The 23,168-nt window shown below is 37.2% G+C and overlaps 1 protein-coding gene and 1 pseudogene across 2 annotated transcripts in view; both read right to left on the bottom strand.

The window, feature by feature from the left end:
* The window catches only part of TANC2 (tetratricopeptide repeat, ankyrin repeat and coiled-coil containing 2), a gene marked incomplete at both ends in the record, with an annotated part of 236,840 nt that overhangs the window by 45,623 nt on the left and 168,049 nt on the right, over nt 1–23,168 (bottom strand). The window contains 3 exons of the mRNA XM_080922462.1: nt 6,694–7,301; nt 9,969–10,135; nt 20,006–20,237. Of these exons, the coding sequence (XP_080778588.1) occupies nt 6,694–7,301; nt 9,969–10,135; nt 20,006–20,237 (1,007 nt within the window). The remainder of the gene's footprint in view (nt 1–6,693; nt 7,302–9,968; nt 10,136–20,005; nt 20,238–23,168) is intronic.
* Nucleotides 748–1,793, bottom strand: LOC308425379 (snurportin-1-like; annotated as a pseudogene). The gene has a single exon. The product of its transcript is annotated as a snurportin-1-like (transcript).

Below are 23,168 nucleotides of genomic sequence, written 5' to 3'. Positions count from 1 at the left end.
AGGAGCTTGTGAGTTCTCATCTCAAACTGAGGAGCTATTGATAGTTGATGGTTGCTGAGGGAGACTCATTTTTCTTTGGAGGAGTTGTCACTAGTAGGTTGTATATGCTCCAGTGAATGGCTCCACACTCATGTATATAGAGGCAGAACCAATGAATTTAGTGGGATATTAAGAGGAGGTGGGAGGGATAGAGAGATAAAGGGAGGGAGGATAACATGAAGTTGGGAGGAGGAGATGCTGGAGGGACCAAGAGGAGCTGGAAGAAGGAAATTGGGAACAGATAATTGAAAATAGATATATACTGTACATATGTGTAGAATTCTCAAATGATAAATAGAATTATAAACAAATAAGTATATAACAATAACATATAGTTTAAAAATACACAAGCGTGAGGGTAAGTTGGTATTCTGATACACATATATGTAATGTTTTAACTATGTCAGCTATATTTACTTCCTCAAATGTATTTTCTTCGTGGAAAAACTTCTAAAAATCATTCTTAAACATTTTTTCTTAGGAATGAAATATGTTTACATTGTGGACCTGGGATATACTTACACAGCAAGAGATATTCAAATCTACCTGGATTCTAACTCCATCCAGCAGTCTGAGTCAACATTTTAGATGGGGGAAAGCTGATTTTTGGTAGTATAGGTTTGGAAAGTGCATTCTGAAACAAGCTAAAACAAGGTTACCATTGCTATCATCACTGTATTCTTCCCCAGTCTTTTGTGGGTTGTCACTTTAGTTGTCCACGAGGCTCTCAGGGTTGTGAGGAGTACTCCTCAACTTGAAAGTTGGCAGGTGTTCTAGCTCATAGGGCCCATTCTCAGAAGCACTGTGTGTGAGTTTCTCCTGGCTCCTCTTGTGCTCAGTGATCTGATGGAGCTGGTACCCAGCATAGTCTGGCTTGGTGGCCAGTGGACAGCTGCCACAGCTACACCTAGAATATCTGATACCATGCAGAGGCATAGCCATCCCACCAAGGGAGTACACCCAGTGCTACAGTGGGTCTGTTTATGGTAGAAGAGAAGCCCATTTACTTCAAAAGAAAAATCCACAGACATCACCTGACATAGGCCCTTAGGGGGTACACAGGAAATTCTTTAGTCCCATAAATTTAAAAGGATGAATCTTGGTTTTCTCTCCAAGTTCTTCTGCTGTTAACTTTGAATGTACACAGTAGAACTTGAAGTCAGTTTGACAGTCATAGAAAGACGTCCCCACTAACACATCACATACAAAACATAGTCAGTCTGCTTTGCCTCACTGTAAATGAAGTTCAGGATGGTGCAGTCTTTGGCTGTTGTGGAGTTTCTCCTGTTGCCTCCTAGCAGAAGGGAAGAAAACCTATTGACACAGTAGCTACTCTTGGTGCAGGCACTGGTTCAACCCCTGGAGACCACGGTAAGAGTTCTTTTCTCAACAGAACACACAACCACAATCCACTCTTGCCCCAAATCTGAAGGGACATCAATTAAGCACTCAGAAAGCTAATCAATTGATCAGCATAGCGTTTTGCCAGAGTTGATGTCTATTTCCTCTTCATCTTCAACATCTTCCCTCCTCGCCATCCTTGTCCAGTCATATTCAGCCAGTCTTCTGGCATGGTTCATATAGCCCAGATGCTCGGATTTCAAAAGTTCTAGCAACTGGTGGTGCCGCTCACTCTGCACCAAGGAGCTGTACTTGAACTTGTATTTGGACAGGCGAAGATATGGGGCAGCTGTGTTATTCAATTCTTGAGACAAAGAAAAGCTACTAGCTAGGGCTTGACCCAGTTCTTCCATCTTTTCGCACCAAGTTGTCACTCATGCATGCTGCTTCCTTTAACCTTTCTGAAATGTACGTTACATTATTATTTCTATTGTCCCTCTACTGCATAATAGCACACTAGAACTACATGTCTGTAAGTGAGAGTAGCACTTATTGACATTCTTTTCTGCACATTACTTTGAGCTTGGCTTTCCACTTACTGTTTTCATCCATGAGTTGCAAAGGATGGCATGTAATTTTTTCCCCTCTGGCTGAACAGCAAGTACCTCAGTGTACATGCATACCACAACTTCCTTATCCATCTGTCAGCTGATGAATACTCAGGTTGCTTGCATACCTTGGGTATTGTGAATACTGTTGCAATGAAAATAGAACTGCAGGTATCTCTTCAACATGGCAATTTGTTTCTCTTTGGATACAAAACTTGTTGTGGGATGTGGGATCATACAGCAATTCTATTTTTAAGCTTCTGAGGATCTTCTATACCTTTTCTGTAGTGGTTGTTGGGTTATATTTCTATCAACCATGAATAAAGGCTATTTCTTCTCCATATCCTTACTAGCATTTCTTACCTTCAGACTTTTTTTGGACCACTCTTGTTGGGGTGAGGTGATGGTGATGATCCACTGTGATTTTGAGTGCATTTCTCTGATAGTCATTGATGAGCATTTTCTGATACACCTGCCAGTCATCTGTATGCTTATTTATTTATTTAGAATTACCCACTATAGTCTATTGTCCATTTTGAAACCAGTTACTGTTATTTTTTTGTTATTAAATTTTCTGTAGCATATGATCAGATGCAGATATGTGAAAGCCTAGTGACCCGGAACTAGAAGAAAAGTGTACAAGATATATCCTTTTAGAAATAGGTAAAACCATATTTGGAAACAGCCAATCTACATAGGGATTTGGTGCTTTCTCCTACAGCTCTTCAACTTGTTCTAGGGCCTTTCTGTTTTACAAATGCATTACTGCTGTAGACTGGACATCTCTGAGCCAATGATGAGGCCTTCAGGCAGTTGATGGGGTTTCATGAGGGCAGCAAAGCTATGGCTTTACTGGACTGGCATAATCTGAAATAACAGTAGCCATAGAAAAGGGGTCACTTTCTCTCACACCCCTTTGTGTTCCTCACTCTTTGTTTATACATTTAGCACTGTACTGTACTTTGCTTTGAACTATAGCTAGTTGTGAATGAGTCTAATAAAATCACTAAACCAAAATTCCTCACTTCTTTCTTACTTACACTTGTGTGCCCCTCCATTACCTAACTCTGGATCTCAAATACATTATTTAACAAGTGCTTTCTGATGCTTGTTGGAACGCATGCTTTTACTTATTCCTGGAGCATGGTAGACAGTAACAGAGAGCAAAAGTACATTATCTATGGGAGCTTTGAGAAGAGGGTCCTAAATATTTTATGTGATGGGGTTGGAATTAGTAGTACTTATAAGTTTTCAGTTATTAACTCATCATTAAAAATTTACAGTGTGCCAGGCAGGCACTCCACCAGTCATTAGGCAAAGGTAAGACAAAGTTATTGACCTTACTGAGGCTACTCAAATTCTAGGGCAAAATTGGACAATAAATAATTGCCAGTAGGTTAATAAACTGTAACACATTTGAGAAAGGAAATAAAAAGGTTACTAAAGACTCAGACAGAATCCAGGGGCACTTACTTAGTGATGCGAGAGAAGTCTCTTTCAGGAGGTGGCCTATAAGCTAAAGTCTGAAGGGACAATGAGAGGTGTCACTATGAAATGTTCAGTGCAAAGGCTTAGAGGAGAGAGAGAAAATCAACTTTAGGACTTAAAACCATTAGATATGCTAATGGCTTCAGTAAATGAAGATCTCACAGCTCTGTGTTCTTATAGTTAAAAGGGTAGAAAGCTATTAGTGTTGACTTTGGCTAAATGAGGAGTTTTTTTCTGTTTCTGAGTCTCTGGAGGGTGAAAAACAAATGTTTTCAAGTTTCAATAAGCTGGCAATAACTCCCACTGACTGTTGTGTTATTAATCCTGGTTTGACAGCCTCTGGGATTGTTTTGACTCAGTGTTATTTTAGAGACTTATAAGTAGGATAAATTAGCCTTTATTTCTTATGCTATTTTTTTTGTGTTGATATGTATGTATGCATGTGCATGTGTGTTTGTGTAGGTGCATAAGTGTTCATGGGGGTGCACAAATGTGTGTGCATGTTTGCCTCTTAGTGGGAAGGACCTGAGTGGGCTGGCTGGATAGTAAACTCCAGGAATCCATCTATCAGCACTTCCCCAGTGCTGGGATTAAGAATGTGTGTCACTACACCTGGCTTTTCTTTTGTGTGGGTTCTGGGGAGCAAGCTCAGGTCATCATGTTTGTATGGCAAGCACTTTACCAACTGAGATCTTTCTATAACCCTTTATGCTATTTTTAGTATTAAAAACATCTTTTTTTGGTCAATGAGGTACATGCCTATAATTTCAGGGAAATTGAGGCAGGAGAATTACAATCTCAAGGGGAATCCAGGCTACAACAACAAGACTCAGTTTAAAAAAAATGTTCTTAATCACCTCTCCACATCCTTCCCATTTTATATTTTTAAATAAAGTCATTTTAATTTAGGCCAGTCTTTTCCTTAAGGACTATAACCAACTTTAAAACAAGCTATATGTGCATATTTAAGAATATAAAGCAATGCTACTTTCTAGAAGAATACAAGTTCCTTTTGGAGTTTCTGATTGCTGTTCTTCTATACAAGTTTCATGATGCTCACCACAGTATTTCTCTTCTTAGTTTGAGGAAATCAGGTCAAATTAACCTAAACTTCCACATCATGATGTCTATACTAACTATATGAATGTCATACGTTTACTGTCTTTAATTCAAATGCATAAAGACAAAGAAGACAGGGCTTCTAATTTCTGTGTCAAAATAGTCCCACCCAGAGAGCTGTTCTTAGGGGAGGTTAGTGATCATAAGAGAAAATGAGGAAAGGAAATAGAAAAAGTACAGAAATTTACTCAGGCTGAACCTCCTGTGGTACAGAAATGTTAGGTTGTAATTAGCACTACAAGGCTGGTAGCTCCTGCTATCTCTCTCTCAGCCTCAAACTTCTGCTCTTAGAGTTACTAGTGGGTTGGGCAGAAAAGAACAATGCCCACTTTCTCAGCCACCTCACTTACAATGCACAAGTTGCCTCAAATGGGTTTTCTATCTTCTTACTATTAGCATAACAGCAGGGATTAGTTTATTAGATTATGGGTCAATCTATGTCTCAGTGCCCAATGGAATAAAACAGGACAAATTAAATCCATGGTGACAGTGATGAACAGTGAGAAACAGATGCAGAATAAGGCTGGAAGGTCCAGGCTTGTGAACGCTCCCAGGACATACTCTCACAAAAATAGACACCAAAGCTTTTGATATCAGAAAGATGTTTTAAACTGAGCAAGGTTTAAAGGGTATGCATACTTGTAAGGCTAGCATCTGAGATGCTGAGACCAGAGGACTCTATCTGTTCTACATAGTGTGATCTAGCAACAAACAGTTTTGATGATAAAAATGATTTCCAACAACATTTTGTTTAGTTGGTCAACCCTCCCATTACACAATTGCCAAGTCAGGCAAGGAGACTGTTTATAATCCATTTCTTTCTGTTACAGTTACGTTGATGAAATGCTAAATAACTTTCTACATATGTTAATTCTTTGCTCATATTCTGGGACAACTTAAATTTTAAAGTAGAGATAACTCACCATCAGCTGTAGCAATGATCTCACTAACCACTTAGTAGTTCTCATAGCCCAGTGGTTGTTGTGGTGCCTGTGTTCAAGTAAACATTATCTTATTTAATAATGTCCCTAAAGCCAAAGTGTAGTAATGCTGGCTAACAATTTGGATATGTCAAAGAGAATCTGTGAACCTGTTAAGTGTCTCTTAAGTGGAAAATATAAAGGCACAATAAGCTATTTTGAGAGATCCCCTTCATATAACCTTTATTACACCACATCCCTTTATTGTTTTTCATTTCTTACTGTGACTAATTTATAAACTCTATCATAGATATATGTAAATAGGAGAAGATAAGATTTACACAGGGCTGATTCTCTGCAATTTCAGGTATCTGTTGAAGGTAGGAAGATAAGGTTTGATGTTACCTTACTGCAAAATAGTTTTGTGAATGTTATACAACTTATGCAAGAGACCCATATTTGGTTGGCTTTAAAAAGCTGTGCCTCAAAATGCTAACAACATAAGGGTTTTTGTTTTGTTTTTTTTTTTTTTTAACCTAGTCACAGGACCAAATTTTGACATTCCTGAACTGTCACTGCAAAGGCAGGTGAGGAAGAGACACATTCTCAACACTTGTAGCAGTCTGGAGTCTGGGTAAGACCTTGCTTAACTGCTCACCAGCAGTAGGAGGAAGGGATTACTTCTGCTTTCATGTAGGTCTAAGGTTTTGAATCATTAAATAAATGTCAGTTCCTAGAGGACCTAATAGTTCCTACTCTTTCTATGCAAGCATGCTTCATTGTAAGTTTCCTGCTCTGGGAAAATGTCATAAATTCTTTTCTACCTGGCTTGATATCATCATCAAAATCTGAAAACCAGTTTTCTAATGAATCAGCATGAAGAACTAGGCTGAGAGGCACGCCCACAAATACAGTTATCATAACAAGGTCTGGTGAACAGAAGGGCCACAGGGACACTAAAAACATAGCAGTGTTAGAGCTTCAGTCGTTTTAGTGAGTCACAGTGTGAGGAACAGGCAGTGCACTGCTAAACTTGTAGCCTTGATTTGAGAAGCAGAGAAGAATCTCCTGTGGGAAGTGTTCGAGTAAGAGCATTCCCCATTGCCTTCAATATCCACATTCTACGCAAAACCATTTAAAACAGGACCAGGATCACTTATCACAGATCTAGATCTTACCTGGGATCACAGAGAAACTTGGTTTTCTCTCCTTCTTCTCTCCAGATAAGCCATTCTCGAAAAGAAGGGTGCACAAACATCCGTGTCATGTCTCTGCGCTTGATTAGAAACATGGAGAGGTTCTCCATTCTTTGTTGAAAGTCTTCCCATTCTAGTGTGCCTTCAATGCTCCCAGCATTGATGGCCTGGAAGATATGTTCATCAGTAAGTGGGTGGAGAGAGGCCACTGCCACATTCAGGAGAGGCATCACCCGATCAAAGGAAGACTGAGTTGGGAACTTCATATTGCACTGGAGTAAATAAACCTCAGAGAGCGAAACAGGAACAACTTTGTAGCTAGAACTCTTTAGCACTAGGTAGCCTTTCTCTATGAGGTCAAATGTGAGTTTCAGGTATAGATATGACCCTTGACTGAGGGTCTTGAGGTGAGAACTGAGTTTACCAAATGTAGTATTGTCCATCTTGCCATTAAGTGAGATGTTATTCTGGATCTCTGAGCTGCTGTGAATCCGGTGCAGGATGTAAGCCTGCAGGTCCTGGTCTATGGCTTCATTCTCTTCTAGTCGATCCAAAAATATCCTATGGAAAGGCAGCAACTTGGTAATTTCCTAAAATAGATAGAGAGAGAGATAGAGAGAGATAGACAGAAAGACCTTCAGTTTTCCCTAACTCTCATAAACTATGAGGTCCAGATTTCAGTCAAAATTTGAGTGACCAAAGAAGAAAACACTATTACGCATGATGTCCACAGACTAAAGGAAATTATGTACCCAGGAAGAAGATGGTTTTTTTTTTTTTTTTTTTTTTTTTAAACACTGAGGCTTTTTATGTAAAGAGAACATGAGGATCAAATCAGAGTTCTTCACATTCTCTCTATTCCTCAGACTCTGGCATCATGGAAACCTTACCAATTCACTAAAATGGTTATTGCCAAAATTATCAATAATCTTAACGGTGGCAAATCTAGCTTTAGTTTTCATCTTCTCAGGAGTTCTCACTTTGTATCTTGTTTTGCCAAGCAATTTATACTTTGATGTTTCATAGATAAAGTTAACGTGACTACACAAAAACTATTAAATTTTATACTCAATCATAAGACATTCCCTGTGTTCATGGATTAACTGTCCTGCCATTGACCCTGACACTAAATCCTTGGAGACATCTGGGGCCTGTTTCTGAAGATGGCATATGCTCATGTACTCACCAAACCCAAGGACTCCTTCTTGACATCTTGCTTATACTCACTCAGTCTATCATCAGGTCTCTTTTCTTTTTGAATTTTCTGTGTATCTTGGATGGTCTAGAACTCTTAACTCTTTTGCTTCAGCCTTCAAAATGATGATATCACATGTGTGAACCATCACACCAGGCTGATAACTGCTTTTTATTCTCCAAGATATTTTTCAAATATGGCTAGTTTAAGACCTCATCAACTTTCACTCCCTTTATGCTTATAATCTCTATCCTCTGTATTTTATGACATATATAACCTGAAGATAGATCTTTAAAAACTGTTAGGTTTAAAAAATTTTTTTAAAATTTCTAATGCTCCCTAGAGGGGCTTCTCCTATCTACCCAAAACTACCATTTCTCTCTTTATACTATTTTATTTTTCTTCATAGTACTTGACATGATATTAACCAAAATATTATAATATGTTTAATTATACTTTTTTGTTTGTGCTCCTTATTAAAAAAGTGTCATGAAAGCAGAGACACTGCATGCTATATTTACTACTGAATCCTCAAGTATTAGGACAGTCAGTATAGGACATACTCTAAGTGTCCAAGAAATGTCTATAGAAGTAATAAAAAATTACATATGATTTTGTGAGGAAAATAATTCTTAGAAATTCATTGAGGAAAGTACAGTATCTAGGAAGTTACTGCAGGTCTTTATTCATGAAAAAACTGAAATTTGGACTTATAAAATCTGGAAAATACATAATGTTCTGTATATTCTTTGGCACTGTTGAAAAATATAATCTCTTTTTCAATTACACATGACATCATGCTAGTATAGATCAAAGATCAATACTGCTTATGCTTAAATATCAATAGAGATCACAGCTAGGTGTGGTGGCACACATCTGTAAATTCAGTACTTAGGAGGTTGAGACAGGAGGATCATGAGTTTGAGGCCAGCCTAGGTTACCCAGTGAAATTTATTTTTTGTTTTTTTTTCTTTAAAAAATGAAAACAAAACAAAAATAAAAACAAACCAAGAAACAAAACCAAATGCAAGATTTTGTTCCAGGAAATCTTTCCTGTTAATATTTTAACAGCCAAAATATTATCCTCTAATTAGCCTGTAATTTTAGCTGTAAAGATCATTATGTGGATCTAGACTGTAACCCAAATAACCTGCAGAACATAGTAAACATCTGTAAGGTGATGAGATTAGAGATACTGCTTCTTTTCAAAAGAGCAGTAGATATAATTTGCCAATATATGAGAATAACAGTAAAAACTAAAAGAAGGGGAAAGGGTGAGACTTAATGTGATCATCTATGAATTAGTTATTACAAGTGGGCTATCTCAAAACAGTGGGATAATTATATTTTCTATGTAATCTTAATAGAGAAGTGATTTTTTTTAAAAGATGAGACTTACTGTTCCAAATCACATATGGACACAAAAGAATGGGAGCTATAACCTGACTCCTTAGCCCAGTTCTTTTTACAGACTCAATTCCACATTCCTGGTTCTCTCAGGCCATTAAAGATTAAAAAGAAGTAAAACCTTATCTCTTAGTTGTAATAAATATAATCTGAAGTCCTAATACTACCAATATTTGCTAGAGGAAGGCATCTATAGTGACAACTTCTACACCCATGCTACCAACAAACCGAGCTGGAAGAGAAGTGAGGGAAGAAGCAGACCGTCTGAGCCCCTGGGCGCTGACAGGGAAACGGTGTCAGAGTGTGAGGCATCCCCGTTGCACTACATCAGGACACAGTCCAAAGGGTAGACTTTTCTTTTTCTTTTTTTGCTTTTAGACTGATTTTGAACTCATGACCCCCTTTCATCTGCTTCAGGTGTGCTTGGATGACATACTTAGCCTCTTAATGCTATTTTGAGGAACATTTTATAAAGCCTTACCCAGAGCAATGGGAATAGAACTTGACATATAGAAAGAATGTTTTTTTTTTTTTTTTTTTTTTTTTTTTTTTTTTTTCTAGACCATGTCTAAGAGAACTTGGATTCAGAACTTCTTTAGTTTAAGCTCCTTGGAAGGAGCTTAAATCCATGGTTCAGAAGCAAACAAACACATACCTGTAAACTGGTCCTAACTGTGACAATTAGTTTGAGCCAAGAAGGAAAATTTCCAATCATTTTACTTAGAAATGATACAATTGTGTCCCCATAATCCGGCTTGTGAAATTCTGCTTCATTTAATCCATCAATTAAAATGATGAAATCTTCATCTGGGATTTTTCTCTCTAAGATAGAAAGAAACAAATTACTTCACAATTACCAAGTGGACAGGTGGGTTCTCATTGGGTCTTTACCCACAGATCAGTCTGGAAAAAAGTGTATCACAATGCTCAGAGTGTATAACTTATTCATTTGGTGAGTTACTTGGGTTTTCATCAGGTCACAGGTATATGAGCACGTGTATTTTCATTGTGAGAATCTGACAGCTAGAGTTGTGAGCTCTTACATGTGGAACTCCACTGTTCTCTCATACATGGAAAAGCTAAATAGACTGGTTGTTGTTTCCATCCCAGCATAAAGAAAGTAACATCACATATTCTTTGTGAACTCCTTAAAGACTGAGGTAGTATATAGATAGAACCATACATGACTGTGCTCTGTGAAGAGAGGATGGAATATGGATGAACCTGGCCAGTCAGATCTCAAGATGTAGCAGCTCCCTAGATGATGAGCCAGTCCTATCACTGATCTCCCAGGGGAGGAGTCATGTCAGAGAACTGTTGGCATTTAGTTCCCTTCTAAGTTCATTGAATGAATGAATCTTTAGGTTCAGGCTGAGGGTACTTAGTGAGATCCCAGGCTTGTACGCTCACTAAGTGCGTATCAATTCTTGACTAATATTGAATACTTCTGGTTATTTAATGAAGAAACAGGTTTAATCTTAAGAAAAAAAATTAGGTTCAAAATAAAAGATCCAGACTACTGTAAAATACTAGTTCTTTTAATTTTTAAACATGAGCACACATTTTTCAAGTTTTATACTAAGAAATTAATTTCAGTTTATCAATGTTATAATGTCAATTCTCAAATTATGAAGAGGTGTTTGTATATCTTTTGTCAGTACTTGGGATTGAAATCAGGGCCTTTTGCATTATAAGTAAATACTCCACCACAGAGGTATAGCCACAGGCCAAATAATTTTTTTTTTTTTTTATTAAAAGATGGGGTTCTTCTGTATAGTCCTGGCTGCCCTTAAACTCAGAGATCTTCCTGCCTCTGCCTCTACCCACAGAGTGCTAGGATCAAAGGTAGGTGTCATTGCCGCCTAGCTCCAGGCCAGATAATTTTAACTGTTACTTTCAAGTGTCTATATTTTAGGAAAAGAAATAAAGTATAGATTCTAGTTCTAATTTATAATAATGTTTTTAATAAAATGTTATTATAAATGACATGGCACTAAGAAAACAAAATAGTCTTTTAGAGATTCTAAAAATTAAGGAAAATTTTAAGTCAAAAACTTAAGTCCAGAAATTAAGTATTAGAAAGGAATTACTTGGAATTAGAAATTTATGTAAACAACAACTCTGGCTCCCTGAAATTTATTTGTGTCTTGATTTCCACAGGAAAAAAAATGTCTAGATGCACCTGGTTGGCTGAGCACCTCTTAGTGTGCTGGACAAGTTCTATGCTGCCTCAGGAGATCTCACTAGTTCCAGAGCAGTTATTCAGCAGGTGGTGGCCTGAAACAGGCCAAGGTGGGAACATTTTCACAATGTAAACAAGCAAGTGTTAAAGTTACTCTTCCTTCCCCAGGGAAAGGAAACCGTCCCTGCCCTTCATACATCTTCTAACTTTACCTGGGTGATTCCTAGGCCAAGATCTTCACAGGAATAAAAGGTTTGATGACAACTCACTTATTTCAGTTTTGTGTGTGTGTGTGTGTGTGTGTGTGTGTGTGTATGTACATGTGTATGTACGTGTATGAAGTCAGTTTTCTCCTACCCTGTGGGTACTCAGAGATTGAATTCAGGTTGGCAGGCTCAGAGGAAAGTGCTTTTGCCCACTGAGGAGTCATCTCATTGGCCCTGGATACTGTAATGAATGAAACAATTTGCTAATAAAGCTAAATTTCATCTGCAGAAATTTCCAAGAGTACTTTCCTCACTCCATGAGTAAAACATAAATATTTCTTCTCTCTAAAGTAGGGACTAATACGGGCTGGGTGGTAGATTTGTCTACTATACAGAAAGTCCTGGATTTGATCTCCAGGACTTTTACAAATGTAAAAACAAAACATTTGTATCTTAATCAGGATACTGATATTCTTTTAAATCTCTGTGAGTTTTGTTGCTTGAGATTTTCCTCCCATTCTTGGGAAAAGTAACTTAAAAGTTACCTAGGGGTGTAGGCTTAAAAGATGGGGAATAGGAAAGAGCTAGAGCTGAAGTCACGGCAGTCTCTTAGTCAGTCAGTGTGCACACAAGTCACTAGCACAGACCCACAGGCTGTGCTCCTCAGAGTCACCTCCCTTTAGTTGTGCTCCTATCCTCTCATTTCATATCAGTGGCTTCATACTTTTGGAATCTTTAAAAATTTAACAACACTTCATGCTAAAAGTCTTGGAAAGAACAGGAATCCAAGGCTCATACCTAAACATAATAAAAGCAATATACAGCAAACCAACAGCCAACATCAAACTTAATGGTGAAAAACTTGAAGCAATCCCACTAAAATCAGGGACTCGACAAGGCTGCCCACTCTCCCCCTACCTATTCAACATAGTACTGGAAGTCCTGGCTGGAGCAATTAGACAGCAGAAGGAAATCAAAGGGATACAAATTGGAAAGGAAGAAGTAAAAACATCACTGTTTGCAGATGAAACGATAGTGTACTTAAGTGACCCCAAAAATTCCACCAGAGAATTTTTACAGCTGATAAACAAGTTCAGCAATGTGGCTGGATATAAAATTAACTTAAACAAATCAGTAGCCTTCCTCTACTCAAAGAACAAACATGCGGAGAAAGAAACTAGGGAAAAGAAACCCTTCACAATAGTCACAAACAATATGAAATACCTTGGTGTGACTCTAACTAAGCAAGTGAAGGACCTGTATGACAAGAACCTCAAATCTCTAAAGAAGGAAATCGAGGAAGATCTCAGAAAATGGGAAGATCTCTCATGCTCATGGATTGGAAGGATCAACATTGTAAAAATGGCCATCCTACCTAAAGCAATCTACAGATTCAATGCAATCCCCAGCAAAATTCCAACGCAATTCTCCATAGAGTTGGAAAGAGCAATGTGCAATTTCATCTGGAATAACAAAAGACCTAGAATAGTGATATCCATTCTCAACAAAAGGAAAACATCTGTGAGAATCACTATCCCTGACCTCAAGCTATATTACAAGGCAATTGTGCTAAAAACTGCATGGTACTGGTACAGAGATAGGCATGTGGATCAATGGAATAGAATAGAAGATCCAGAAAGAGCCCTCACATTTATGGTCACTTAATTTTTTGACAAAGGAGCTGTAAACATTCAATGGAAAAAGGACAGCCTCTTCAACAAATGGTGTTAGTCCAACTGGCACTCAGCATGCAGAAGAATGAAAATAGACCCTTTCTTATCTCCTTGTACAAAGCTCAAGTGCAAGTGGATCAAAGATCTCCATATTAAACCAGGTACACTGAAAGTATAAGAAGAGAAACTAGGGAAAACCTTAGAACACATAGGCACAGGACAAAATTTCCTGAACAGAACACCAATGGCTCGTGCTCTAAGGTCAAATATTGACAATTGGGACTTAATGAGATTGCAAAGTTTCTGTAAGGCTAAGGACACTGTCAAGAAAACAAAACGGCAGCCAACAGATTTGGAAAAGATCTTTACCAACCCCACATCTGATAGAGGCCTAATATCCAAGGTATACAAAGAACTCAAGAAGTTAGATACCAGAGAATCAAACAACCGTATTAAATAATGGGGTACAGAGCTAAACAAAAAACTCTCAATTGAGGAATATCAAATGGCTGAGAAGCATCTAAGGAAGTGTTTGATATCATTAGCCATCAGGGAAATGCAAATGAAAACAAACCTGAGATTCCACCTCACACCAGTCAGAATGGCTAAGATCAAAAATTCAGATGACAGCAGATGCTGGTGAGGATGTGAAGAAGGAGGAACACTTCTCCACTGTTGGTGGGGTTGTAAACTGGTACAACCACTCTGGAAATCAGTCTGGTGATTCCTCAGAAAATTGGACATAGTACTATCTGAAGACCCAGCTATTCCACTTCTGGGCATATACCCAAGAGACACTTCAACATACAACAAAGACACATGCACCACAATGTTCATAGCAGCCCTATTTATAATAGTCAAAAGCTGGAAAGAACCCAGATGTCCTTCAGTAGATGAATGGATACAAAAATTGTGGTATATTTACACAATGGAGTACTACTCAGCTATCAGAAACAATGACTTTATGAAACTCCTAAGAAAATGGATGCATCTAGAGAATATCATCCTGAGTGAGATAACCCAGTCACAAAAAAAAAAAACAAAAAAACAAAAAAACAGACATAATATGCAGTCACTGATAATTGGATACTAACCCCAGAAAGCTCTGAACACCACAGAAACAACTCACAGACTATATGAAGTTCAAGAAAAAAAAAAAAAAAAAAAAAAAAAGAAAATGAAAAAAAAAACATTATGCTTAATCTTTACCCACCAAGAAAACTTTGACTAATTCCAGGTTATATCTTGTTTTACATGTACTTTATGCTCATTGTAACTAGTAAGATCTTAATGCACACTATCAAACCTTTAAGAAAACCAAGTACTGACAAAAATGTATTCGTATACTGTTATGCAAAAATGCTTAAAATCTGTACATTTATCTTTGTTTTTTAAAATAAAGTTGTTAAAAAATTTCAGAATACTATTTATTTTAAAAGAGGAAGTGTGTTATTAACAATCTAATTCCTGACTATAAACTCTAGTTACCTGCGCATAAAATATATATGTGATAAATGAGGGCCATTTCAATTACAGTCTTTCGTAAGTTTTGGTAAATCTTTATAACTATGCTACTAAAAACCTGATCAGATTGAAAAACATTTCTATCATTAAAGAAAATTCCTTTAGGTTTCTTTCCTGTCAGCGCTCAATGGCAGCCAACCAGTGTTTGAATTTCTATCACTACAGGCTACATGCATTTGTTTCTTCTGATTAATATAAAATCTCTGAGACTAACATTGTTGAATGTAGTATTTGTTTCTTTTTACTACCAAGGAGAACTCTTCTGAAAAAGTCTACAATCCATTTATCCACTACGTCAATGAACATCTGGGTTTATGTACTTATTAGGATAATTATACTAATGATCATTTGTTAATATCTAAATGTTAAACTAACACTGTAATCCTGACCAAGTAGAAGCTAATTTCGTTATTAGCTCTTTTCTTCTTCCAGGACTGTGTAATGATGGCCATGAGGAGCTTCTTTTTTAAAAAGATCCTATGTTTGACCTTATGATGTCCAATCATGAAACAATCTTTTCTGTTGTTTGTTGAAAAATACATTGGTAAGTTATGTGTATGTTTTAAGAATAACCTATCTACTTTAGTCAATTTGTTTTTGGTATAAAGTTGTTTATAATGGCTTATTTTTAAAAATATTTTATGAACTATATAGTACCACTTCTTGATTTATAATTTATTTATTTATTTATTTTGGTATTTTATTGCTGTTAAATTCTAGTTTTATTTCATTGTAAAAAATGATTTATTGAACTGTGAGCAGTTAATGTGTTTTGATATTATTCAACCAATTTCTTCTAATTATTTTCTAGATTCACCTTTCTCTCCTATACCACACAAGATTGTTTCTTTATTTTCTTTTTTTAATTGAACAACCTTATTTTAAAAAACAGAGATAAATGTACAGATTTTAAAAGCAGTTTTGCATAAAAGTATATGAATACATTTTTGTCAGTACTTGATTTTTTTTAAAGGTTTGATAGTATGCATTAAAATTTTACTAGTTATAATGAACATAAAGTACATGTGAAACAAGATGTAACCTGGAAATTGTTCCTACAGCAGAGTTCCTGCTCCCCTGAACCAATGGGGGGGGGGCTGCACTTTCTGCATGCTTGGCCCAGACCTCTCTGCGCCCTGGCTACTCGCAGTGCAGTCTCACCAGGCCTGCGTCCCTGGATCTCCGCTGTTTCTGGTCGCCTGATTTATAATTTATGATTCATGTTTCTCCCCCATTTTTTGAACAGTCTTGCTGAGACTTGTTATCTAATTTCATTCACATCAACTTTCTACTTCAATTATTTGTTTGAAGATTTCCTCCTTATTTATATTAAGTTTATTTTCCTAGTTTAAAAAAGAAACTCACAAGTCATTTTCTATTATTCATTTTGACATACTAAACATTTTCTGTGTAACCTACTCTTTGACCAATAGGTTGTTTAGAAGTAGGTTAACCAAAAAAAAAAAAAAAAAAAAAGAGAGAGAGAGAGAGAGAGAGAGAGAAGTAAGTTAACCTATAAATATTTAAGATTATATTGTTACGGATTTCTAATTTAATTCTATTATTTTGGACAACTCTGCTATAGTATTTACCTTCTTGGGGTTTGCATGCCTACAACAAGCAGTGGACAACTCAAGAGTTGTTCCTTGGGCGCTGTTGCTTTTTCTTTTTTCTTTTTCTTTCTTTCTTTCTTTCTTTTCTTTCCTTTTCTTTTCTTCTTTTTGAGACAGGATCTCTTTATTGGCCAGAAACTTGCCACATAGGCCAGGATACTGTCTAGTGAACACTGGCAACCCACCTGTTTCCTTCTCCCCAACAGTGGGATTACGAGCATGTGCCTTTATTTCTTTTTTTGTTTTGTTTTGATAAAGGCACTGAGTATCAAACTTGGATTCTTGCACATTATAGACTAAGGTATTTTCCTAGACTGATATTTTAACTTTAAGTTTTGTTGTTTTAGAGGCAGAACCTCACTAGGACTACTTACTAGTTTAGCCTAGTCTTGAACTCACAATCCTCTTACCTCAGCATCAGAAGTGCTGGGGTTTTTGGCATGCAATACCATCCTCAGAAATTCTGAGACTTGTTCTATAGTTCATAATATAGCTTATGTTTTCTTTCTTTCTTTTATTAAAGATTTTAAAATTTATTATATATAAGCACAATGTAGCTGTCTTCAGATACACCAGAAGAGGGCATCAGATCTCATTACAGATGGTTGTGAGCCACCATGTGGTTGGTGGGATTTGAACTCAGGACCTCTGGAAGAGCAGTCAGTGCTCTTAACCGCTGAGCCATCCCTCCAGTCCAGCTTATGTTTACTTAAAGAAACTATTTATTTTGTATTTATTAGTTAATATTCTATAAGTACCAACCAGAGCAAGTTGGCTGATATTGTTCAAATCTGTATCTTTAATTTTTTCATCTGTTTGTTTCAACAGTTACTGAAAAGCATTTAAATAACCATCCCTAACCAGGCTTTGCTTATTAAGCTCTTTGATCAGTTTTTGATTCATGATTCTGGAACCCTGATTCTAGGTACATGATTTGGATTACTTTATCTCTGGATGCATTAATGTTTAATGATTGCTTTTTACTAATATTGCTTGTTTAAAAGTCTATTCTGACATTAACAAACTACTCTAGATTTCTTATAGGTTAGGTTTTATCCACTATTTATTTTTATATTATTTAGTTTTCAATTGTGTGATATTTGAGCAACTCTATGAAGATAGCAGCATATGGATTAGACTGTGTTCTTTATTCAGTCTGAGAGTTTCTGCATTTTGATTTACTTACTCCATTTATATTTTACAACTAGTTCCTTAAAATGATTTATCTAATCTTTTCAATTATTTTGTCTTTTTTCTTTTGGGTTGATTAAACACTTTTTAACATTTGTAATACTTTTCCCAACTGTTTTTTTATAACTTTAAGAGTGAGTAGAGATCCCCAGAATAAGATGAAACAGCTGAATTTATTCAGAGTTCTATTAATAGGGATATTTAAAGGGACAGAGAAATCAATGAGTAGATATGTCTTACAGTAAAATGATAACCCATGCTATTATGGTTGAGGGTTTAGTTCAGACTCAGCAAACTTCTGTATGTTGTCTTTGAACACCTATAGGACATAACTTTTTGCCCTTTTAAAATACCCATGTATCACCAGGACTGTCACACATACCTTTATGCCAGAATTAGGGAGCCAGAGGCAGATGGATCTTTGTAAGTCTGAGACCAGCCTGGTCTACCCTATGAGCTCTAGGACAGTCAAATCTACACAGAGAGACCCTGTCTCAAAAAAAAAAAAAAAAAAAAAAAAAAATTAAACCAAACCAAAACCATGCACATAACAGTTTCCCCCTTTATGCCTCTATTAAAAAATGTATTTCCTGAAATATCTACCATATTCAAGGTAAAAAGGTAGGTATGAATGATAAAAGATGAACACAAGTTTTGAAATTCAATTATACACAATTTAGTCAAAGAAAAATAGCTAATAACCTCAGCAAAAACAACTTGTATGGCACAAAGCTTATCTGGCATGCAGTAAATGCTCGATAAATGTTCACATTACATTTTAAGATTTTACACACACAGACATACACACACACTAATGTGTTGAGTACCATAACTGAGATACTTAATCATTATTGTTCTGTTTGGCTTTCAGTGCTGACAAAAACATTTTTTACAAGTGGAGAGCTACAGGTAAGAGGGCTTAGTGGGTAAAGAGACCTGCTTCCACACCTGATGACGAGAGTTTGATTTCAGGGATCAACACAGTAGGACAAGAAAACTGATTCCCATAAATCATCTTCTGATTGCCACATACAAGCTGTGCTATGAGTATAGCCGCACTAAATAAGTAAGTAAATGTAGTAGTAGTAGTAGTAGTAGTAGTAGTAGTAGTAGTAGTAGTAGTAGTAGTAGTACTACTAGTAGTAATAGTAGTAGTAGCAGTGGTGGTAGTGGTAGTAGTAGTAGTAATAGTAGTAGTAGTAGTGGTAGTAGTATAGTAGTGGTGGTAGTGGTAGTGGTAGTGGTAGTGGTAGTGGTAGTGGTAGTGGTAGTGGTAGTAGTAGTAGTAGTAGTAGTAGTATAGAGGAGGCTAGAGAGATGGCTCAGTTGGTAAGAGCTGGAATCCCAGGCACACATGTAAAAGGCTGGCTATGGCTGCACATGCCTGTAACTCTAGTGTTGGAGGTGGGCAGAGACAGGAATATTCAGGAGCTCAGTGGCCAGTCACTGTGTCTCCCCACACTAAAAATAAAAATTTAAAAAGGTGAAAAATGTGTAGTGGAGAGAGGTTTAAGGAGATGACTGTGCTTAGGCTTCAGTGAATGCTAGGGCTGAAAAGAAAAAGGAAGGACAGGCGTGAGTATGAGAGACAGACAGATCCCACTAATTCCCTTTTTATTAAAAAACACTAGCTTTTCTGATACAATTTATGTGGTATAACAAATATACTGCACATATTTTCCAACTACAGAGTTTCTAGCCAGAGAAACTTTGAAACAGTAAGATGAAGATGCAACCTTATTGATTAATTCTGATTCCACAGGAAGGATTAGAAGTTCTACTATCTTTATTATAAGAAAACTGTGGGGGAATGCCAGGGAGCTGAGGTGGGAGAGGTGGGTTGGAAGAGGGAGCACCTTCATGGAAGGAAGTGGAGGGTGAGGAGAGATGGCAGTAGGGAAAAACGGGATAACATTTGAAATGTGAATACAGAGAATATCCAATAAAAATCATAAAAAAAGAAAACTGAAATCATTTGGAAATAAAAATAAGAACTTTTACAAAGGAAGGAGGAAGGATCAGTTTCTATAAGGATTTGTTACTTTGAAATAGTAACAAATTTCACATTGTCACATTGCCTAGGTTTGTTTTCACTTCCTGGATTCAAGCAGTCCACCTACTCCAGCCTCTTCCAGTGCTGAGACTACACATGTCCACTATCACACTCTACAGAAGAAAAGTCTTCTGTAAGCTGTAATCTGTAGACATCAGCTATAAAATGTTTAGTTTTGGAACTGTAATAAAGATAATCATTTCTATATCACAACCCAAGTGACCAGGACTCCTTTGAACCTTAATTATACCTTTGTGGAGGCTCTCCAAGGGTTCTAGGACTCCTCTCCGGAAGGAGGCCATGGGGTCTTGAACACAGGACCGGAGGCTTAGCATGCTCTGCAGATGAGGCTCCCGAAGAAGCTGCTCCCGGTAAGCTGTCAGCTGAGGTGAGCGGCAGAGCAGGGCAGCAACATTGTGGACAAATTCTGGTACCAGGCAGGTGTAGGCATTATCAGCTTGGCAATAATGATAGGCAACCACCTATGAAAAGATGAGATTGCAAACAGGCTTATTAACAGCTCTGGCTATGTATGACTGTCTTGGTTTCTCAACTTTCTCAAATAAAAATTAAAGCCACTAGCACAACTATATAATTTATGTACAGTTAAAAATTAGACATAATATATGTATATATTCTAACATCCTAAAATTAAAGTTTATAAATAAAAATGAGATAGTCCTTCTGGATTATAGGAAACAGGAAGCAAGACTGAGAGGGAAGATGCACATTAATATTGCTAACATTTATTTAACACAGTAGTATAGAAAAGTCTACTCTTGTAACAAAGCATTAGCAATAAAACAATGAGGGAAATCATGATACTCTCAAAAGATACACATGCTCACATCACTTTTTGGTATGGCTTTTTTTTTTTTTTAAAGATGAGCCTATAAAATAGGCTTATATTTTTAGATTTTAGATTATTTTATTTAATTTTAGATTTTAAAATTATCAGTAAGTATTTTCTGAAAATCCAGAGGAAAAGTACCAAAATTAGATTAAAAAAATAAAAAGGAAAAAGGTGAGAGTTTTGCTAAATGTGGGTCTTAAATTCTAAGAGTTTAGGAGTCTTAAATAACATTTCGGTTCTAGGCGTCTGGCTGGCTGTTTTAAGCTGTTTGTTAGGGTTGCACTTCTATAGCCCAGGCTGGCCTGGAGCTCTTGATCCTCCTGCCTCCATCTCCAGAGCATACAGTTATGGCTAGCACAGAGAATGACTTTAATATAGATCACTCTCTGGCTCACTGTGCCAAGAAAAGTGATGTCATACTGTAGAAGACATGGCATCAGTAGGAGAGACTCAGATTGATTTATGGAAAGAATCTGACAAGGTGCTCAGAACAGTAAGAGAGTAATGACAGCTGATTTTGTCCTCCTCTTCATCATGGTCACCACCACTTCCATACCCGTCTTAATCAGCACCACTGTCACTGTGTTGTATACTTGTTTTAGCAACTAGCTTTGTGCCTATAGGTAACTCAGACATCCTAGCACTCATGAATGTACTGGGAATGTTGCTTGTCAGTTACCTTAGATAAGTTCACCACAGAGGAGTTCTACTCTGCAAAAAACCTCCTAATCTGTAAGTGTGGTCATCTCTTTAATACATTCTGTAAATGTCAACTCATTTAAAGAGTTAAAAAATCTTTCTCATTAAACATAAATGAAATCAAATAATACTGGATATGTTACTGTATATTTAAAGCACACAGGAACTGCTGTGAGTGAAACAAAGAAGTCTGAACTCCACTCTTTTCTTTAGGTGATTAGTAAAGACAGTGTTAGTAGCCTAAAGGGAAGCCTTGTCCTCTCAGGCAACAGTACAGCCCGTGGCTACTGTCTTCATGGACACAGACCTTTGAGTCAACCTGTAGTCTCACCACATTTTGCTTCAATTGATTCCAGATGGGAGGCAATGTATAGCTCAGCAAGCCTTGTATAATTTGCTTTTCATGTAATGTAGTGGGGCATTATTTTACAGATCAGATTATAAAACTTAGAAGGATTCTTTTACTGATTTTGTTAAAAATCAGACATATACTTGGGAGATTTTTCCAGTACTGAGAATGGAGCCCAGGCATTTGTAATTAACGCTAAGCACTCTGCCACTGAACTATATTGAAGCCTTCGTAAGTGTGCTTGGATAAATGAGGTTTCGTTTAACAAAAGTCAGTGTTAAAATGATATATTCTGAAGCAGCCTCTTTTTTAATTTTCGTCTTTGGCATTCCAAAGATAAAGTTTTGATCTCTTTGAAGAATTCAAGTAGAAAATCTACTCCATATCTTCAGATTTGCAAGGTGATTCAAAATAGGTATTAACTGCATATTTCTTTTTCTTCTTTTTCTTTTTAATTGGATATTTTCTTTACTTACATTTCAAAATTTATTCCCTTTCCTGGTTTCTCCTCCAGAATTCCCTTATCCTGCACCCAGCTCCCTGTCTCTATGAGAGAATTCTCCCTCTCACTCACATAGTCCCTCCCGCCTCCCTGCCCTGGCATTCCCTTAAACTGGGGCATTGAGCCTTCACTGGACCAAGGGCCTCTTCTCCAACTGATGCCTGATAAGGCCATCCTCTGCTACATAGGCAGCTAAAGCCATGGGTCCCTCAATGTGTGCTCTTTGTTTGGTGGTTTAGTCTCTGGAGCTCTGTGTGTGTGTGTGTGGGGTCTGGTTGGTTGATATTGGTTCTTCCTATGGGGTTGAAAACCCCTTCAGCTCCTTCAGTCTTTTCTCTAACTACTCTATTGCTGACCCTATTCTCAGTCCAATGGTTGGCAGAAAGCATCCACTTCTGTATTTGTCAGGCTCTGTCAGAGCCTCTCAGAAGACAGCTATATCAGGCGTCTGTCAGCATGTACTTCCTGGCATCGACAATATTGTCTGGGTTTGGTGACTGTATATGGGATGGATCCCCATGTGGGGTAGTCTCTGAGCGTCACGTGGTCTGCGAATTGTATCTTGTGTATTTGAGCCTTTGGGCTAATATCTACTTATCAGTGTGTGCATACCATGTGTGGGTTTTGTGTGTGTGTGTGTGTGTGTGTGTGTGTGTGTGTGACTGGGTTACCTTACTCAGGATATTTTCTATTCCCACCCATTTGCCTAGGAATTTCATGAAGTCATTGTTTTTAATAGCTGAGTAGTACTCCATTGTGTAAATGTACCACAATTTCTGTATCCATTCCTCTGCTGAAGGACATCTTAAGTTCTTTCCAGGTTCTGGCTATTATAAATAAGGCTGCTATGAACATGGTGTCCTTTTTATATATTGGAGCATCTTTTGGGTAATGCCCAGAAGTGGTATAGCTGGGCCCTCAGGTAGTACTATATCCAATTTTCTGAGAAACCGCCAGACTGATTTGCAGAGTGGTTGTACCAGCTTGCAATCCCACCAACAATGGAGGAG

The sequence above is a fragment of the Micromys minutus genome, assembly GCF_963924665.1.
Source record: "Micromys minutus genome assembly, chromosome: 10".
In the NCBI taxonomy this organism is placed as follows: domain Eukaryota; kingdom Metazoa; phylum Chordata; class Mammalia; order Rodentia; family Muridae; genus Micromys; species Micromys minutus.
The sequence above is the reverse complement of the archived record's forward strand: the minus strand, read 5'-3'. Positions and strand labels throughout refer to the sequence as shown.